This window comes from Trematomus bernacchii, unplaced genomic scaffold (genome assembly GCF_902827165.1).
Source record: "Trematomus bernacchii unplaced genomic scaffold, fTreBer1.1, whole genome shotgun sequence".
Lineage (NCBI taxonomy): Eukaryota > Metazoa > Chordata > Actinopteri > Perciformes > Nototheniidae > Trematomus > Trematomus bernacchii.
In genome coordinates this window covers 317,889-333,933 of record NW_022987686.1, presented here as the reverse complement: position 1 = coordinate 333,933, position 16,045 = coordinate 317,889, and the positions used below count along the sequence as shown (strand labels likewise).

Genomic DNA, 16,045 nt, shown 5'->3' with positions numbered 1-16,045 from the left:
AGTCTGCTCTGATTGGTTAGCTGGTCAGCTCTGTTGTGATTGGTCAACCGCTTAGAGATGTCCCGCCCCTTAGCCTATCATGCACATTGTGTTGGAGGGCTAGCCAATAGAAGCGTAAGTGTTACATAGTGATGTCATAGGCTTACTCATGGTATCCGTTTATGCAGATGATACAATGTTGTAATGTCATTGCATCTTGTATAATGTAATGTTCAGCTCCTGAAATGGTAAATAATCCTATCACCGACATACAAGATAAATAGTAATAAAAAGACTAAAAGATAAAAGAGTTGTAAAAAGAGAAGTAGTGGCACATCAATAAATATCAAGCTACCATATGTCAATGTGCCAAATGTCCCTTGTACTCTTCACTGCATTACACATATTTAAAAGACATTGTGATATATTTGACAGATATTTGACTTTGTATAGTATGATGCTTTGTTATTGAGCCAACGCCCCCACATGATATACTTTTGTGCTGAAACAATTAGACATTTAAAAGTGGCATCTATTTTGATTGAATTGTTCATGAATTGATGCTAGACAGCTAAGTCATTTTTGTCACTTTGTTTGATTGTTTCTGACGCGATTAGCATTTGTTTTTGCGCTCTGAAAGGCTCGACAATAATTTTCCAATTACCCAAATCTCAGTTCAAAAGCATTTTATTAAACAAGATGGAAAAACAACTCTTCATATGCAGACCAGGTAAATGGCAAAGGGTATCCATCTTCAATGAGTGTGTTGCGTCCCTTAATTCAAAGTAGTATTCAGAACAACTAAAAATCAACCCCTCTCTCCTCGCCTCCTCAGCAGCATTATGGCACTGTCACTGCTTGGTATAACAATCTACACCTCCCACTTCACCAATAACACTTTCTTTACAATTCTTGGAGTCAAAAACAGACAGTTACAGAACCACAACTGCGCTTTTAGGAAGATATTATTTACTTAATGTAAATGGGAAATGTAGGTGCAAACTAAATTAGAATTTACAGAAAATTGAGCTGCACCATTACTGTAATCATTCATCAATATATTTACACAAATAATAAGAAAGTGCCATGCTATGGTGTGAATAGACAGATAAGTAATGGCATATGTATGGTGAATCTCAACCCTGTTACAATATGGTTATTCACTGGCATTATTCAAACCAAACCAAAATGTTACATCCGTCAAGCTCCATTAATAAACTTTTTTTTTTTTATGCAGGTAATGGTCAATTTGTCAGTCCAGCACAAAGATGAAACGTCGTCCCATGTCCATGTTAGGATTTGGCACCTTTGGCCACGGCCAAACCGATGAGGCCCGCCAGACCAGCAACACCCAGACTGATCCCCCCGACGATCGCCATGCCAACCAAGCCGTCTAGATGACAACATGTGAATGTCAGCATTGTGGCTTGAGACTCAAATAACAGGGTGAAATCAATGTTGGTAATATGATTGGTTTGTACCTTTCTTTAAAGCTTTGTCGATGAGTTTCTCCAGATCCTGAGCCTGCTTGTTCCCCGGTTCGTTCTTTAGGAGAGTTCGGATGTACTTCAGAGCTTTCTCATATTCCTAGAAGAAGGGTGTGCACATTTTAAATGATGTGATCAAATGGGAGGGCTGCGATAAATATTGTAAGCATGCTGCAATCTTTATTTCAAGGAATAACTGTGAACTTGTAATCTCCAAAAGAAGAAAAGTAGTTTTAATGACAAACAACCAAATATTTAACAATGTCAATATTATTGGGACTGTTTTGACTAGGGATGACACTTACTTTGAGTCTGTATTTGGCCACTGCAAGGTAGAACAGGAAGTCCCGAGAATCGTCCTTTGATGCTTTCTGAACAAGTTCTAAGACAAAAAAAGAACAAACATTAATTCCAGATGAAATTAGGAAAACATGGACGCTAATATGTTACCACAAATCCTCATTTTGCGAATAAACCGGTCATTTCCTCTGTATGATATGTTCTCAGTAATCAAATCAAATCAGGTTTTATTTACATAGCACATATTTAAAAACGATTTTTGGTCGAGCCAAAAAGTGCTGTACATGCAAATAATAAATAACACATTACTACAATCGCAAACAGAAGACAATAAATTACAACAGCAAATATAAAAATCAAACACAGGGAAATGTCATGAGTCTGAGTCGTGCTCCACTCTGACTAGAAGGCCAGAGAGAAGAAGTGAGTCTTAAGTGTTGATTTAAAAACCCCTAGGGTCTGGGCCGACCTCACATGGAGGGGCAGAGTGTTCCAGAGCCTAGGGCCAGCTGCTGCGAAGGCTCGGTGACCTCGGGTTTTTAGCCTGGTCTTGGGCACTACCAGCAGCAGCTGGTCAGCCGACCTTAAAGCTCTGGCTGGGGTGTAGCGATGGATGAGTTCTGCTATATAAGCCGGTAACACTCAGAAGTGAATAAACAATATATGTATAGTATTAATAACTTGACAGATGGGGCTCTTACAAATGTTAAGGAAATAACCACATTTGAATGACCAGACATTCAAAGGATCCATGTCCAATAAATTAAGTTTATTTAAATTCACATGTCAACATCAGCATTAAACATCCACTATTAGTCTACACTGTATATTTTACGCACCTTCCAAGAGCACAATTCCCTTCTTGATGTCGTCTGTGTATTTGCTCCGGATCAGACACCACGCATACTCAAACTTAGTTTCTCTGGAGACGGCTCCCTTCACCAGCTCACTGTTATACTTTTTCTCGAACTTCTATCATTAAACAAAGCAGAAATGAAGCGACGCCAGATTAGAATTTGTTGCATATTTAATCAGTAATGGAAGAAGCACTCAGATTACTAACTCAAGTAAAAGTAGCAATACTCCAATGTAAACATACTCTGTTACAAGTAAAAGTCCTGCATTCAAAATTGCTCTTAAGTAAAAGTATTGGCACCAAAATATACTTGAAGTACCAAAAGTAAAATGACTATTTACGGCACATTTAAACACCATATATATTTTAAATGACTGAATTATATATTTTTTTAATGCAATAATCCCATCATCACTTCAATGTTACACTTGGTATAAATGGGGTTTATTTTAATTACTTTATTTACTACTGGGTAGCTTTTGACTATAACAGTATATAATAATGTATTATTTGATTTAAATTGTGTATTTCTAATCTAAAAAGGTGGGGGTAAGTAGGTAGTAAATAAATATTTTTAATGAATGTAGTATAGTAAAAAGTACAACATTTGCCAACAACATGTAGTAATGTAAAAGTATAAAGTAGGATAATGTGAAAAAACTGAAGTAAAGTACATCCAAGTATAGTACTTGAGTAAATGTACTTAATTACATTCCACAACTGTATTTAATTGAATAATCTGTGCAGAAAGGCAGTGGAACATAAACACATTGCTTAGCTAATATCACATGTCATGTATTGTGTTTGTTTTGACAGAGGCTGTTCGCATTATGTAATATTTCACAAGAAGAATACACTAATAGCTGTGCGCTTTACGTTTAAAAATAAAGCACATGTCATTATCTTACTGTTACCAGCATGAGTCATAAAGTATATGAGCGGAAATAACGATGTCACTGTGACTTGTTTTAAATGTCAAACATAACTGTTAGCATTAGCTAGCTGGTGACGCGACAACGTATCTCTCGAAACGTGGATTTACAAGCAAAGTTTCAGCTTTAAACGAGTGACCATGTGTTGTGAGGACATCATGAATGTCCTCCATGCTTTAATAATTATATTTAATGATAATAAGATGTTTAAAGAGTTTACAACTTACTAAAAGATCTTCGGGAGCCACCACATCGCTCACAACAGCCTCCATGTTTCCGGAAACAGCTTTTGACTCCGCCCACCTTACCACGTCACAGCTGTTAGAGCTCACTTTCTAGAAACATCTTCTTTAAAGTAATAAAACCATAATTATCCAGAGGTGGGAGAAGTACTCAGATCTTGTTGTTAAGTAAAAGTAGAAGAACCAGAGAGTAGGAATACTCTGTTACAAATAAATGTCCTGCATTCGAAATGTTACTAAGTAAAAGTACAAAAGTATTAGCATCAAAATATACTTAAAGTACCAAAAGTAAAACTACTTATTATTCAGATTTGTCCATTTCAGAATAATATATATAATATGTTTTGATTATAATTATCCTTGCGTTAATGTGTTTATCAAAGCTGGTAAAGGTGCAGCTAGCTTTTATCAATTTGTAAGCTCCAGGGTAGCTTGTGAATGTTACTCCAGGTGTAACTAAAGTCTTATTTAAGTGCTGATTATATTTCACATTATTAATTCAGATCTGCAAAGTAACTAAAGTGAATTAAATACATGTAGTAGAGTAAAGTACACTATATATCTCTGACCTTTAGTGGAGTAGAAGTACAAAGTAAACTGTAAAGTACAGTACTTGAGTAAATCTACTTACTTACACTTCTGCATATTAATAATCATCATCATCACATACATGTTTAGGAGTTAAAATGTTTTATTTTTTCCTAAATTGCAGTGTTTCCATAACATAATTCAAGAGACATAGCTGCTAAATAGGTACTAATAAGGCACCAAAAATATATTTCTTTGCTGCCGAGGCTTCATCAGTTCTTTGCGAGGTGGGCCGGAGAAAAGGCCAGAGGCAACAGTTCAAGGAGGCTGGTTTCTTTGTAAGATCCATCTGGTTTGGTCAAGTATACAATCCAGTCCGATCCAAACTGAAAGAGAGAAAAGAAGCAAAGTAGGGAAGGAGAAAGAAACAACATTAAAGGTCATAGCCCGGATTTATACAAACACTGAGGCCCAACTCATATACTGTAGATTGCCACAGACACCCAAAAAGTACCTCCATTTTTAATTTTGTATTCATTCTGTTAATGAAGCTTAACACCTGAATGCCGCACACATAATTCATGTATTTTAATATAGTTGATGCACAGAAAACGTTGTTGTTGAATGACTACATCCGACACCTTTAACCTACTTTAAGTTGTGTGATGATTGATGGAAAAACACAGTACCCCGCCTTAACTTTATTTACTGACATGGAAATATTTTGACATTTGACAAATGCAAACACATATTTTTCCGAATTAATTTTTCTTGTTTATAGCGCACTGATATATATATATATTTTTTTAAGATATAGACATTTTTTATAGAATGTATTTAAATGAGAGATATATTTTCCCAACAAATATTTTTTAATGTATATTTTAGAGAATATTATATGTAAAATTATATTGTAAATAACTTGAAAAAGTGTAATGTTTTTAGAGTAGATATGTGTGTCTCACCTCCATAAGAACCTGTCGACAGGCCCCACACGGCCCAACAAAGCGGTCTTTGATATCACTGCATATAAGAGAGGAATGTCATCATAACATGTGCTATATTAAACTCTTAATGTATCATCAAATTCATTCAAATGTCTCCCACCATGTCACAGCAATGGCAGTGAACTGTCTGTATCCTTCCACCACGGCCCGCTGGATGGCCGTCCGCTCAGCACACACTGTCAGACCGTAGGAGGCGTTCTCCACATTACAGCCTGAGAACACACACACACATACACACACACACATGCACACACTCAGACTCTGGACTCTTTTTCTCTGTGGAAATAAGTGTTTTAATCTTTAAAATGTAGCTGTTTTCTTTGGCTTTTTCTTAATTATTTACATTTATTCTTTTATGAGTTGAAAAAACTATTCTTTGTTGTTTGCATGTATAAATTATTCTCTTTCTCCTTCATTTCATGAAAATAGAAATACTCATTATGCCTTTGTGTAGCTGGTTGAGCTGGAGCTATTTTTAACTATTTTACATTCCTTTAGGTAATCTCATTTACGACATGACAATACATTGTAAATCCCATCAGAATCTTGCTGTAAAAGATAAAATAAGATAAGATAAGATTAGATTAAATAAGGGAAGGAGTAAGAGAACAGATGCATAGTATCGATATGTTAAAATAAGAAAACCATACATAAGAGCATCTACTGCATAAACAATGAGGAAGAAGGGAGGGTGTGGCTCAGTGGCTAGTGTGCTGGACTTCGAATCAGGGGGTAGCAAGTTCAAACCCCACTGCAGTCAGCATGTCGTTGTGTCCCAGGGCAAGACACTTCACCCCAAATTGCTCCTGTGGGGATTGCCCACAGTACTGAATGTATGTAAGTCGCTTTGGATAAAAGCGACTAACAAATGAAATGTAATGTACTGTTGCAAACATTGAAAAAAAAACACACATTAAGTACTAAATAATGAATACACCAACATTACTTGAAACTTTAAAGAGTTTTGTGATTAATGCTGAGAAAGTTTAATTTAAAAAGAGAGTCAAAAGTATGCTTCTCAGGAAAAACACAGTTTGTGGCAATATTATTAGTCTATTATTGTTATTTTGTACGTAGTTACTTTCCACCATTGTACCTCCAGTCCTCAGTTAGTTCTGATGTGTCATGTGTGCACTTATGTGTTATTATCTTTATATATACAGTCTATGGCTATCACCTTATATATACATTCTATGGTTATCACTTTATATATACAGTCCATGGTTATCACTTTATATATACAGTCTATGGTTATCACCTTATATATACAGTCTGGTTATCACCTTTATACACTCTATGGTTATTACCTGTGATTATAGCGCCATCTGTTGTCAAAATGGCGGCACCGACAGGGAAGTGGCTGTACGGACAGTAAGCCATGTCCCGGGCCTGCAGGCACTTTGAAATGAGCTCTTTCACTTTATCTGCGCACAGAATATGATTACCACAACATGATTAAAAACCACAACGTTAGCTAGCATTTATCATTTAGCTGAATCAAAAGTCAAGTGTTACTGAGAAGGTTTGTTAAATAAACTTGCCTGACATTGCAGAAGAAGACTGTGTGCAGTTTGTGGAGGTCAGAATTGGACTGTGTCACCTTTCACAGCTGAAAAAAGTGCTGTTAATTTTTTATGAATTCATTAAATTCACTGTAACACGGTTGCCGAAAGAAGCGAGAAGAGCAGAGTTCATGAGAGCTGCACGCACACTGTTTACATTCACCTTATTGGCTGGCTGAACGAAACGTCATCAATCACTCTCATGAGTAGCATGAATGGGACCCAGGTTTTGTCAAGTTATCGCGAGAAAAAAGGGGGTCGTTGAACTCACGGGAACAACAAACCACTCCAAAACCCACATGACTGGACTTCAAGCTAAATCAAAAAACCTTTATTTAAACTGGCTGCTTATTCATTTTGTACCATCCAACACCTGTAACAACAATGTTGTCACAAAAAACTGAGCAATATATACTTTATAGTATGTACTACTGTCATTCTGCAGCTACTTCATTACTTTCTACTTGTTTCACTTATGTTTTATATATTTTTACAATGCTTCTACTTACCTTTTCTATTTTTGAAATGTGTATTCATTTTTATTCTAATGTTTAATATATATAACACTTTACTAAATAATGTTCACTCTACTTAATACTGTTTTGATACTGTTTTACATAAACAAATAAGCAGTAGTGGAAAAGTACTCACATCCTTTACTTAAGTAAAAAAACAATTTGTCCCATTTCAGAATAATATGAATGTATTATCAGCTAAGTGTACTTCAAGTATCAAAATACTCATTATGCAGAATGGATGTTTTCACAGTAGGCTATTGTATTATTATGCTCTTTTATACATGTGAGAGCATTAAAGATTAGATTCTTGAAATGTACTGTTAGTAGCCTACTACATTACTGCGTTGTACCATAGTATATAATGTGTTTTTATATGTACAAAGTAACTATCAGTGTTTAAGAAATGTAGTGGAGCAAAAAGGACAATATTTGATCCTGAAATGTAGCGGAGTAGAAGTATAAAGTAAATAGAAATACTCAAGTATGACACACAGACTTTGTGGTGCTCCTGCGGCTAAGCTGCTAAAGCTTAATGGGTCACAAACACAAACATAGGTCACTAATGGATACATCAGCCTGAATATGGCACTTATTGTTAATGTGTGGTCTATAGATGGGGCTAATGTGCAGAGGCTTTTAATATTTCAACATCCTCCACCTGATGAAGCAATACTTTCAGAATAGCCACTATCTCATCTAATTGATGTCTTGTTTGTCCCATTGATCAGATGAGCAGATACCAACCGACCACCACTGTCATAAATACAAGAACAACTAGGTATTTCAATCTATGGTCAGAAGTGAACAGGACGTCCGTGTTAGGATGTCATGTGACTCATGTCACGACGGTAAAAATAGTCCTCTATTGGGGTTTTGTACTTACTGAATCTACTGATTACCTGCAATAAAGATATTTCAGATGAACTACAAGTTAATGTGTGAGGAATAAAAAGTTAAGAAGCCAAATGCGACTAAGTAAACTCAATTTTCTTGATAAGAAAAATAAAAAGCCTCATTGTATTTTATATAAGTACTTCTTTGTTTGATTAATATCTGACATGTTTGTGGACATTACATTCTAGTTTGGTTACAGGTTAGATTTTCTTACTTCAAGCTAAGTTGAGTTAACCTTTCCTAAGACCCAATGTTATTTATTACACCCCCTGTGTTTGGCTGCTGCGTCCCTATCATAAAAAGCAAGAAAACAAAACAAAGAAAACAATCTATGACTAAAATTGTTAATAACGACGTCCAACACACACTATTAATTCCTTTGAGAGCTGAAATTCCCCAAAGGTCAACACCTTAATTACATTAATTTAGCGGCAGATGGTTTCTGTGTTTCTATAAATCCACTTCATACAAGCTAATTCTTTTTTAGCGCATACCGTACCAGCTATTAGATGTCGTATCTTTGGTTATAAAAGGCTTTTATTAAGGCCGATCCCTCTCTTGTGTTTGCTATAGGCCATAAATAGAACATCATCATGAGCAGGTCTCAAAGGGCGTCCAAACTTCACGATCGAGCCCCCTGAACACACAGAAACCCCCTTTCTTTTCTGTGTGTTCAGGTATAATATTTGTCCTGCAATTTCACTTTGAGTACATTTTTATTTTCTCTGGCTAAGGGTTTTCTTTTTCATCTCAAAAGATACTCAGGTCTGAAATCAGATTGCAGGAAGCCACACCAATTGCTTGGCCTTTGTTCCCTCTCTCCTTCCTGTTAAAACTGTCACTGGCTGTGTTTGACTTTCAGTGTGTCAGAGCAGCGGCGAGGTCCTCATCCGCCTCGAACACTTCTCTCTGACTTTGAGAGGAACAGACACTTTCAGCAGCAAAGAAAGACTCAAAGAAAAAGGTAGAAGCATGTGTTGTACGGGGAAATGTGCCCGCCTGGTGGGCCTCATCCTGCTGCCTTCAGCGTTCATCTGCATGATCGCCAACCTGCTGCTGTTCTTCCCCGATGGGAAGACTCTGGACAACGATCAGATCTCCCTGCAGGTCTGGCTCATGGGGGGGCTCATCGGAGGAGGCCTCTTTGTGAGTAAACCACTGTGTATTTTTACGAAGGGGGATTTTATGTTTTACTGTGTGTTTTATTGGGCTTTTCAGTCATTAACTCTGCTCTGTGTAAACCTGTAAAATCTGTGTTAACCTTTAAAAGCTCATTTATTGAGTTTCCTTACTTCTGAGGGAGATAACAGTTCCTTTAAAAGTTTGTTTTTTTAAGCGTAATATACCTTAGTCAGTTAATTGTATTTTATTTATTTTGTTTTGGATTAGTTTACAATCTTTTAGAGCAGATTAGTAATTTGTTTTACTCTGTGTGGAGTATATTTAATTGATACAGCAGATCCCTCCTTATATCTGACTAAAGGCACCTTTAAATTTAAAATTAAACCGAACATAAGCAAGATTCTGCCTTAAGCATCCTTGGAACCGATAAAGAACAAAGCCCAATAACTCGGGTACAATTTTGAGGTATTCACACGTAAGTATTTTCAATTGGTCCCACTTTATACTTCCAATTCTTCACATTTAAGAGGGAAATACCTACTTTTGACTACACTATATTTGTCAAATATAGTAACTTGAAACACAAAACAGACGATGCATTCTTACAGATGAGAATACTGAACATATAGAAATTAGCTCAACCTTGACCATGTACAAAACTCTACACTTTAAAAGAACATATAAGTATATTTTACTGTGGTGTAGCCTACCTGTTATATTATAAGGAAAAGTTTACAATGAATAACATGGTCTTATCTCCTCTACTTCCTCATTACAGATACACACACACACGCACGCACGCACGCACGCACGACACTCACACACACACAAACACACACACACACACACACACACACACACACACACACACACACACACACACACACACACACACACACACACACACACACACACACACACAGATGTGGTAATACAAGTTTCCACCTGCATTATCTTGACGTTTTAAAGGTTGACCAGGCCAATAATGATCCATCAATATTATATCTCATAAATGGATTAGAGAGACCTTTGAGTCCTGTGGAAAGGGCACGGCTTTATGATTTTACAGTTAGGAACATGGACCAGGAAGTTGGATGTCTTTCCTTTAAAAGAAAGTCCACTGAGGATTCACAAATATTTGCTTTGAGAGATAAGAGAGCATGGACAGAGACACACACATGTAAAAATGCAAATGTGTAGGCCTATGTGTGCAGGACACAAATACACACAGCATATAAACATATTAAAGGCTTTTGAAATGATAATTAACATAGGACATCTCTTGTATATTGTTTATTGATGAATGTGTTTTTATTTGAACTTTTCAGATACTGTGTCCGAGCTGCTCAGCTATCAGGGCCGGGGGCAAGGGTTGCTGCGGAAATGGTTGCTGTGGTAACCGTTGCCGGGTAAGTACAGTCATTTGAAATGTACATTTATGTCATTGTGGGGACTTCACTGATAATGAAATTGCTATGGATCAGTGTATTATATTTCCCCATATGGGGGTCACTCAAAGGGACAAGAGAGATTCAAAAGAACCCCAAATAAAGTGCATTAATGAAAGGACTACAAAGAGACACAAAGAGATGCAAAACAGACGCAAATTGACACGTAATGTATAGAAAAAGACTCAAAATGAACACAAAGAGTCATAAATCAACTACACGTGTTAATGGTGGGGCCTTATCTCATAATCGGCCAATGATTGTTATTGTTATTTAGAGTCCTTATGTTTGTTAAATATATTTTACAGAAGTAGGGTTATGAACTGTTCTCACTTCTCTTCAATTAATGGGAACTAGACCGCTAATTTGTAAGTAGTGGAGACAGTTCCAGTGAAAAAATGCTGTGTCGTCTGCCTTTCATTTGCGTATTGTATTATACCTATGTGCTATTTCATTTAATTGTCGTTTGAACATTTGTTTTTGTTGAGTGTGATCCCAATCTTGTAACAAAATACTGAAAAAAATCCTAACTCAGGGTCCAAGTAGGTTTTCCCCTTTTCCATTTTCATGGCCAGTCATTGAGAAATGTCTCATAGCCTAAACAATATGTTCCTATTTCTCTTCCAGATGCTGAACTCTGTGTTCTCCTCTGCGTTCGGCCTGGTTGGAGCGATCTACGGCACCAGTGTGTCCTCTGCAGGTCTGGCTATTGGACCCAAGTGTCAGGTGCAAGGCATTTGGAAATACCCCTTTGAAGACCTCGGCACGTGAGTGATTCCCCCATCATCACTCATACAAATGTACTGTTCTGGGCTCGTAGGTGATGCTGTTGAATCTTTTTTTATTTCTATCAGTTATATTTTACTCTCAAGAGTTTCATTTCTTGAAATGCAATATGCTTAATATCCAGTAGATAGCAGCACTTTCTTTTATGTGTTTTTGCAGCCACATTTAAAGATCGTTTGTAGTAATGAGGCTGGGAATTCAGAATACACAACCCTTTTTTGCTGGTCATTTCATAGTCTTTTTGTCAAAATGATGTCAAATCTCACTAAGGCCTGCCGAGAAATACTTTTTATGTTGATTCTAGGTCTGCAGATTATGATTCTTTCCTTTTTAGTTGAGCAACTGAGACATAGATTTGATAGCATTGAATCTCATTGCTAGACCCAATACCATGGGAATAAAACATAGCATAGCAAAAGCAAAGACGCTTCAAGGATAGCAAGATGTTACGAGCTTCGGCGAAGTAAAACTCATGATGCTCATCAGGTGATAGGGAAAGTATAGTTAATCAATAAAAAAACGAGCAAGCTGTTAATATGTAGGCTGAGGTTACAGTGAGGGGAACAAAGTTTGGATGCTGCGCTATTTATACTCAACCTTAGATTGCCCTTCCTCTAGCAAACCTCAATTTCCTCTTTTTACTTTACTGTATAGGTTCTGCGATGTTGAAGTCATGATACCTGTATTTTATACATTAAATTAATATTATTATATTTACAAAATTATTCAAAATTATTGGTTAGTTGGCAGCCCTATGCTTGTACACATTAAGAAATAATCAATTTGTTTTAATTGTATATGTTTGATCTTACTAGAATACAACAATATACTTTAATATAACGTCAATATATTAGTGAGTTTTAAAGGAGCTGGTAGTCAGATTTTGAATGAGCTAAGATTTCTATATTTATGCTAAGCTAAGCTAACCGACTGCTGACAGTCAAAGAGCTTACCTTACTGTCAGCTATTAACTGTGCAAGTCAATGAGTTATATCAGTCATTTCAGCAAGAAAGTGATTATATTTCCCAAAATGTAAAACCATAGCACTTATCATTGAGTAACAGGTGAATTTCACTTTTCTCAAGCAAATCTAATCATATTTTTACTAGAACTCTTTCTATACTTTCTATTTTCCATGTGCTTTATTTTCTCCACTTCTCATTTGTTCCAATTACTGACACATTTTTCCTCAATTCAGTCATCATACTTTTCCTTTCTGCCCCCCAAACTTGGCCTGCTGTGCACATATTTTCAGTAATGCTGTGTGTGTCTTGGACAGTGCTTACGATCTGCTGCTCTTCTCCCTCACAGTGGTAACACCAGCTACCTTGTAAACCAGACTATGTGGAGCATCTGCGAATACCCTAAAAACGCAGTGATGTGGCACGTGGTTCTGTTCTCCATACTGTTGGCCATGGGGTTGGTGCAGCTGGTGCTCTGCGGCATCCAGGTGGTCAACGGCTGCATCGGATGCATCTGCGGCGACTGTCGCAAAAGCAAAGATGTAAGTGAACAAATCCTTAAACTCCAAACCTAAAACAAGATTAACTGAGTTAGGAGAGGAGGAGAGTGTGCATGCAAATCTTTCAAAATACACAATGAGGTAATGAAAGCTAGAGAGGGGAAGCCATAAAATATGAAACCATTTTATCAAACTAGACCAAGCCAGAGGAAAGCATCCTGTTGTGTAGTTTGGTCGTTGAAAGTCAGACAGCACCTCTAGCTTGTTGAATGATTTATAGCCGCTTAACACAGTTTTGCTTTTATTAGCGCCCATTGTGTATTTTTTACACTTTTGAATGGAATAAAAATAGATAACAAAGATAACATGTTAGATGGTGAGACGTAAAGGTTCTTTGGAGGGAGACATGCCAACTGTTTACTGTATGTGTGCTAAGTTAAGCTAACTCGCTACTGTCTGTATCTTAAAGCTTATCATCCATAATATGTGGATGATAACAACTCTTATCATCCAAATATACAAGTTGTTACACTCTTAGTGATAGTGAGAGCGAAAAAGCCTTTATTCAGTAAATGTTTAACGGTTCTATAAAAATATTGCATCTTTAAAGATTTGCTTTAATAAAGCAAGGCTAACTGTTCCCAGAATCCATTGCTCTAAGCCAGGGGTGTCAAACTCAATTTCATCACGGGCCACATTCGCATTATGGTTGCACTCAAAGGGCCGGTTGTAACTTTAAGACTATATAAAAAATACATATATAAATATTTAATATATATAAAATAATGTATTATATTACATCATTGCCTCTGCATTGGATTATTATCACATAGGGTAATACCTTCATAATTAACTCGGTCTGAAAGCAGAAGTCAAAGGGCAAATAATTGCAAGTCTCTTCAGTGAGAATGTCACAAAATAATTTTAAAAGAAAAGCAAAATAAAAAAAGGTGACATTTTGAAAAAAAAGTCAATTCTGAGAAAAAAGGCATATTTAGGAGAAAAAAAGTCAAATCTGAGAAAAAAAGTCAAATCTGAGATGCATTGAGCTCCATGTATGGGCAACGTGCTTCTGTAAATCGCTATGTAACCGTATAACAAACATATTATATTCTTTGCAAGCTCAAGGCCACATGAAATGAAGTCGTGGGCCGGATTTGGCCCCACGGGCCTTAAGCTAACCCTCGGCTAGTGTAGCTTAAATCATGCTAAAAGAAACTTTTCTTTTTAATAACTTTTTATAGTGCAATCATTGACTGAAAACACAAAATCCAACGCAGATGCCATGAAGATTCTTAAGTTGAAAGGTTTTACTAAAAATTAACTCGACTCAATATGGGGACTGGTTTGAACTGGTAAAAGGAGCACAAAGTGAAAGATCAGTTACATTTTGTACATGACATGCACTTTTGAACCGAAATATATACACAGGTTGAAGATTAAGCTCAGATTTAACACATGAATGAACAAATATTAAGGGCTGCTTACAAATGTTTTTGCTGACTTGCATATGGTTTCAGTTAACACTCATAAGAGACATAAATACATTAAAAGACATACATTTGACCATAAAAGCTGATGTGTGCATTGAATCAATGTACCCTAACATGATGCTCACCTTTATTACCAGCTCTGTCAGTCATCTAAGAGCTTGCTTCCTCTCCCAAATATGAACTTAACATGTGACTTCTGTCCTGTTTCAGGATGAGAGTGGATTGTGAAAGTGAAGATCCCCAAGTTGTGAACCAACCGTCTCAAGAACCAGCAGCCATTTCATATTCCGTTATAACTCTCTTTAAAACATTTTGTGATATCCAATTTCTCACACCAAGTCTGTCAAAAACACATCTATGAATCCTTACTCCATTATTTTGTGAATTTTTTTCTAGCTGATGGTATATGTGTAGTGCCTGACTTATATTGATTATAAGAGTAAGGCTCCACATGGAACATGTACTAATCAAAGCATATTGTTTGTTTTATGTGCTACTATGTGTTGAGGTGAATGTGACAACACAATAATAGCTGATGAATTCTCTAAGGGGAAGTTATATCAGTTCTCTGTGATTATCAACATTAAAACCAATTATTTTCCTCACCAGTTTCTATGTCGCTGCTGTTTTTCTCCAGAAACACATTGATATTTACCGGAATACTCACCATCTGTGTCACTCTGTAACTCTGATTATCCAGTTGGAAGAACTTCCACAGAATCACTGTTAGGATCTCTGTCAATTAGTGACCTCATGCTGTGCCCATGCAGCCAGACAGCCAGATCTAACAGGATTATTGTGTGCGTAGAGACAAGGTCAAAGGTCAGAAATGCCCCCTGTGGATATTGTGAACACTGCAGCTGACTAAACAGTACACAGGTGCGGGCTAAGCTCATAATCTTTTGCCGTTTCGTGGTAATTGTTACCTAACTTTTCAGTTAAAAGCCTGTTACAGAGCTGCTCTCAGGTATATATAGATACAACAAAGCTAACGCCATGCTTACATGCACTACAGGTAAAAGATATGATGAGATGAGGCATTAGTGTGCTTCAAGGTGAAAAACAATCATGCCTTTCAGCTTTTTTGTTCTTTGTTTTCGAAACCATACAACTCCCTGCAGAGTTCAGGTTCCTGTGTGAATGCAATAACAGGACAAGGAGTGGAAACTATATGGCAGTGGAAAAAGAAAAGGCCATTGCCCAACAGCGTGACCACCTTAGCTAACTGAGTGGCCGGTGTTTATGCAGCTCTCTTATATAATGCACAGTACAAAGCAAGGAAGGAGCATAAGTAAGTCGAATTTAGTATAAAAGAATGGTGGGACAAAGGAAGGAAAACGGGAAGGGGCCCGTTCTCAGCCACTTCTCATGCAAATTGAGTCTGAAAGAATACAGAGTTCTGTTTAATGGTGCTTTGGACAAATACTG

The 16,045-nt window shown here is 36.8% G+C and overlaps 3 protein-coding genes across 3 annotated transcripts; 1 reads left to right on the top strand and 2 right to left on the bottom strand.

The window, feature by feature from the left end:
• Positions 1-648: 648 nt before the first annotated feature.
• On the bottom strand, positions 649-3,862 carry fis1 (fission, mitochondrial 1). The gene is made up of 5 exons (XM_034136798.1): positions 3,782-3,862; positions 2,606-2,738; positions 1,772-1,848; positions 1,461-1,566; positions 649-1,372 (listed from the first exon to the last, which is right to left on the bottom strand). The coding sequence occupies exons 1-5, from the start codon at positions 3,824-3,826 to the stop codon at positions 1,272-1,274; spliced, it is 462 nt and encodes a 153-aa protein (XP_033992689.1). The 5' UTR covers positions 3,827-3,862; the 3' UTR covers positions 649-1,271.
• Positions 3,863-4,479: 617 nt separating this feature from the next.
• zgc:103586 lies at positions 4,480-7,069 on the bottom strand. The gene is made up of 5 exons (XM_034136799.1): positions 6,873-7,069; positions 6,639-6,755; positions 5,432-5,543; positions 5,290-5,347; positions 4,480-4,710 (listed from the first exon to the last, which is right to left on the bottom strand). Exons 1-5 carry the CDS (start codon positions 6,877-6,879, stop codon positions 4,597-4,599), a joined length of 408 nt encoding a protein of 135 aa, XP_033992690.1. The 5' UTR covers positions 6,880-7,069; the 3' UTR covers positions 4,480-4,596.
• A 1,924-nt stretch (positions 7,070-8,993) lies between these two features.
• Positions 8,994-15,222, top strand: tm4sf5 (transmembrane 4 L six family member 5). The gene is made up of 5 exons (XM_034136797.1): positions 8,994-9,451; positions 10,756-10,836; positions 11,503-11,642; positions 12,974-13,166; positions 14,828-15,222. The coding sequence occupies exons 1-5, from the start codon at positions 9,278-9,280 to the stop codon at positions 14,843-14,845; spliced, it is 606 nt and encodes a 201-aa protein (XP_033992688.1). The 5' UTR covers positions 8,994-9,277; the 3' UTR covers positions 14,846-15,222.
• Positions 15,223-16,045: the final 823 nt, after the last annotated feature.

What these genes read in the sequence shown, in the direction of transcription:
- fis1 (XM_034136798.1), bottom strand. Translation starts at nt 3,826, where the DNA reads ATGGAGGCTGTTGTGAGCGATGTGGTGGCTCCCGAAGATCTTTTA. An exon ending in TGGCTCCCGAAGATCTTTTA is followed by an intron (nt 2,739 to 3,781) that starts GTAAGTTGTAAA and finishes GTTTAATGATAG; the next exon opens with AAGTTCGAGAAAAAGTATAA. An exon ending in CGACAAAGCTTTAAAGAAAG is followed by an intron (nt 1,373 to 1,460) that starts GTACAAACCAAT and finishes GTTGTCATCTAG; the next exon opens with ACGGCTTGGTTGGCATGGCG.
- tm4sf5 (XM_034136797.1), top strand. Translation starts at nt 9,278, where the DNA reads ATGTGTTGTACGGGGAAATGTGCCCGCCTGGTGGGCCTCATCCTGCTG. An exon ending in TCATCGGAGGAGGCCTCTTT is followed by an intron (nt 9,452 to 10,755) that starts GTGAGTAAACCA and finishes TGAACTTTTCAG; the next exon opens with ATACTGTGTCCGAGCTGCTC. An exon ending in GCTGTGGTAACCGTTGCCGG is followed by an intron (nt 10,837 to 11,502) that starts GTAAGTACAGTC and finishes TTTCTCTTCCAG; the next exon opens with ATGCTGAACTCTGTGTTCTC.
- zgc:103586 (XM_034136799.1), bottom strand. An exon ending in AGATGGCGCTATAATCACAG is followed by an intron (nt 5,544 to 6,638) that starts GTAATAACCATA and finishes GTGTGTTCTCAG; the next exon opens with GCTGTAATGTGGAGAACGCC. An exon ending in ACTGCCATTGCTGTGACATG is followed by an intron (nt 5,348 to 5,431) that starts GTGGGAGACATT and finishes TCTTATATGCAG; the next exon opens with TGATATCAAAGACCGCTTTG.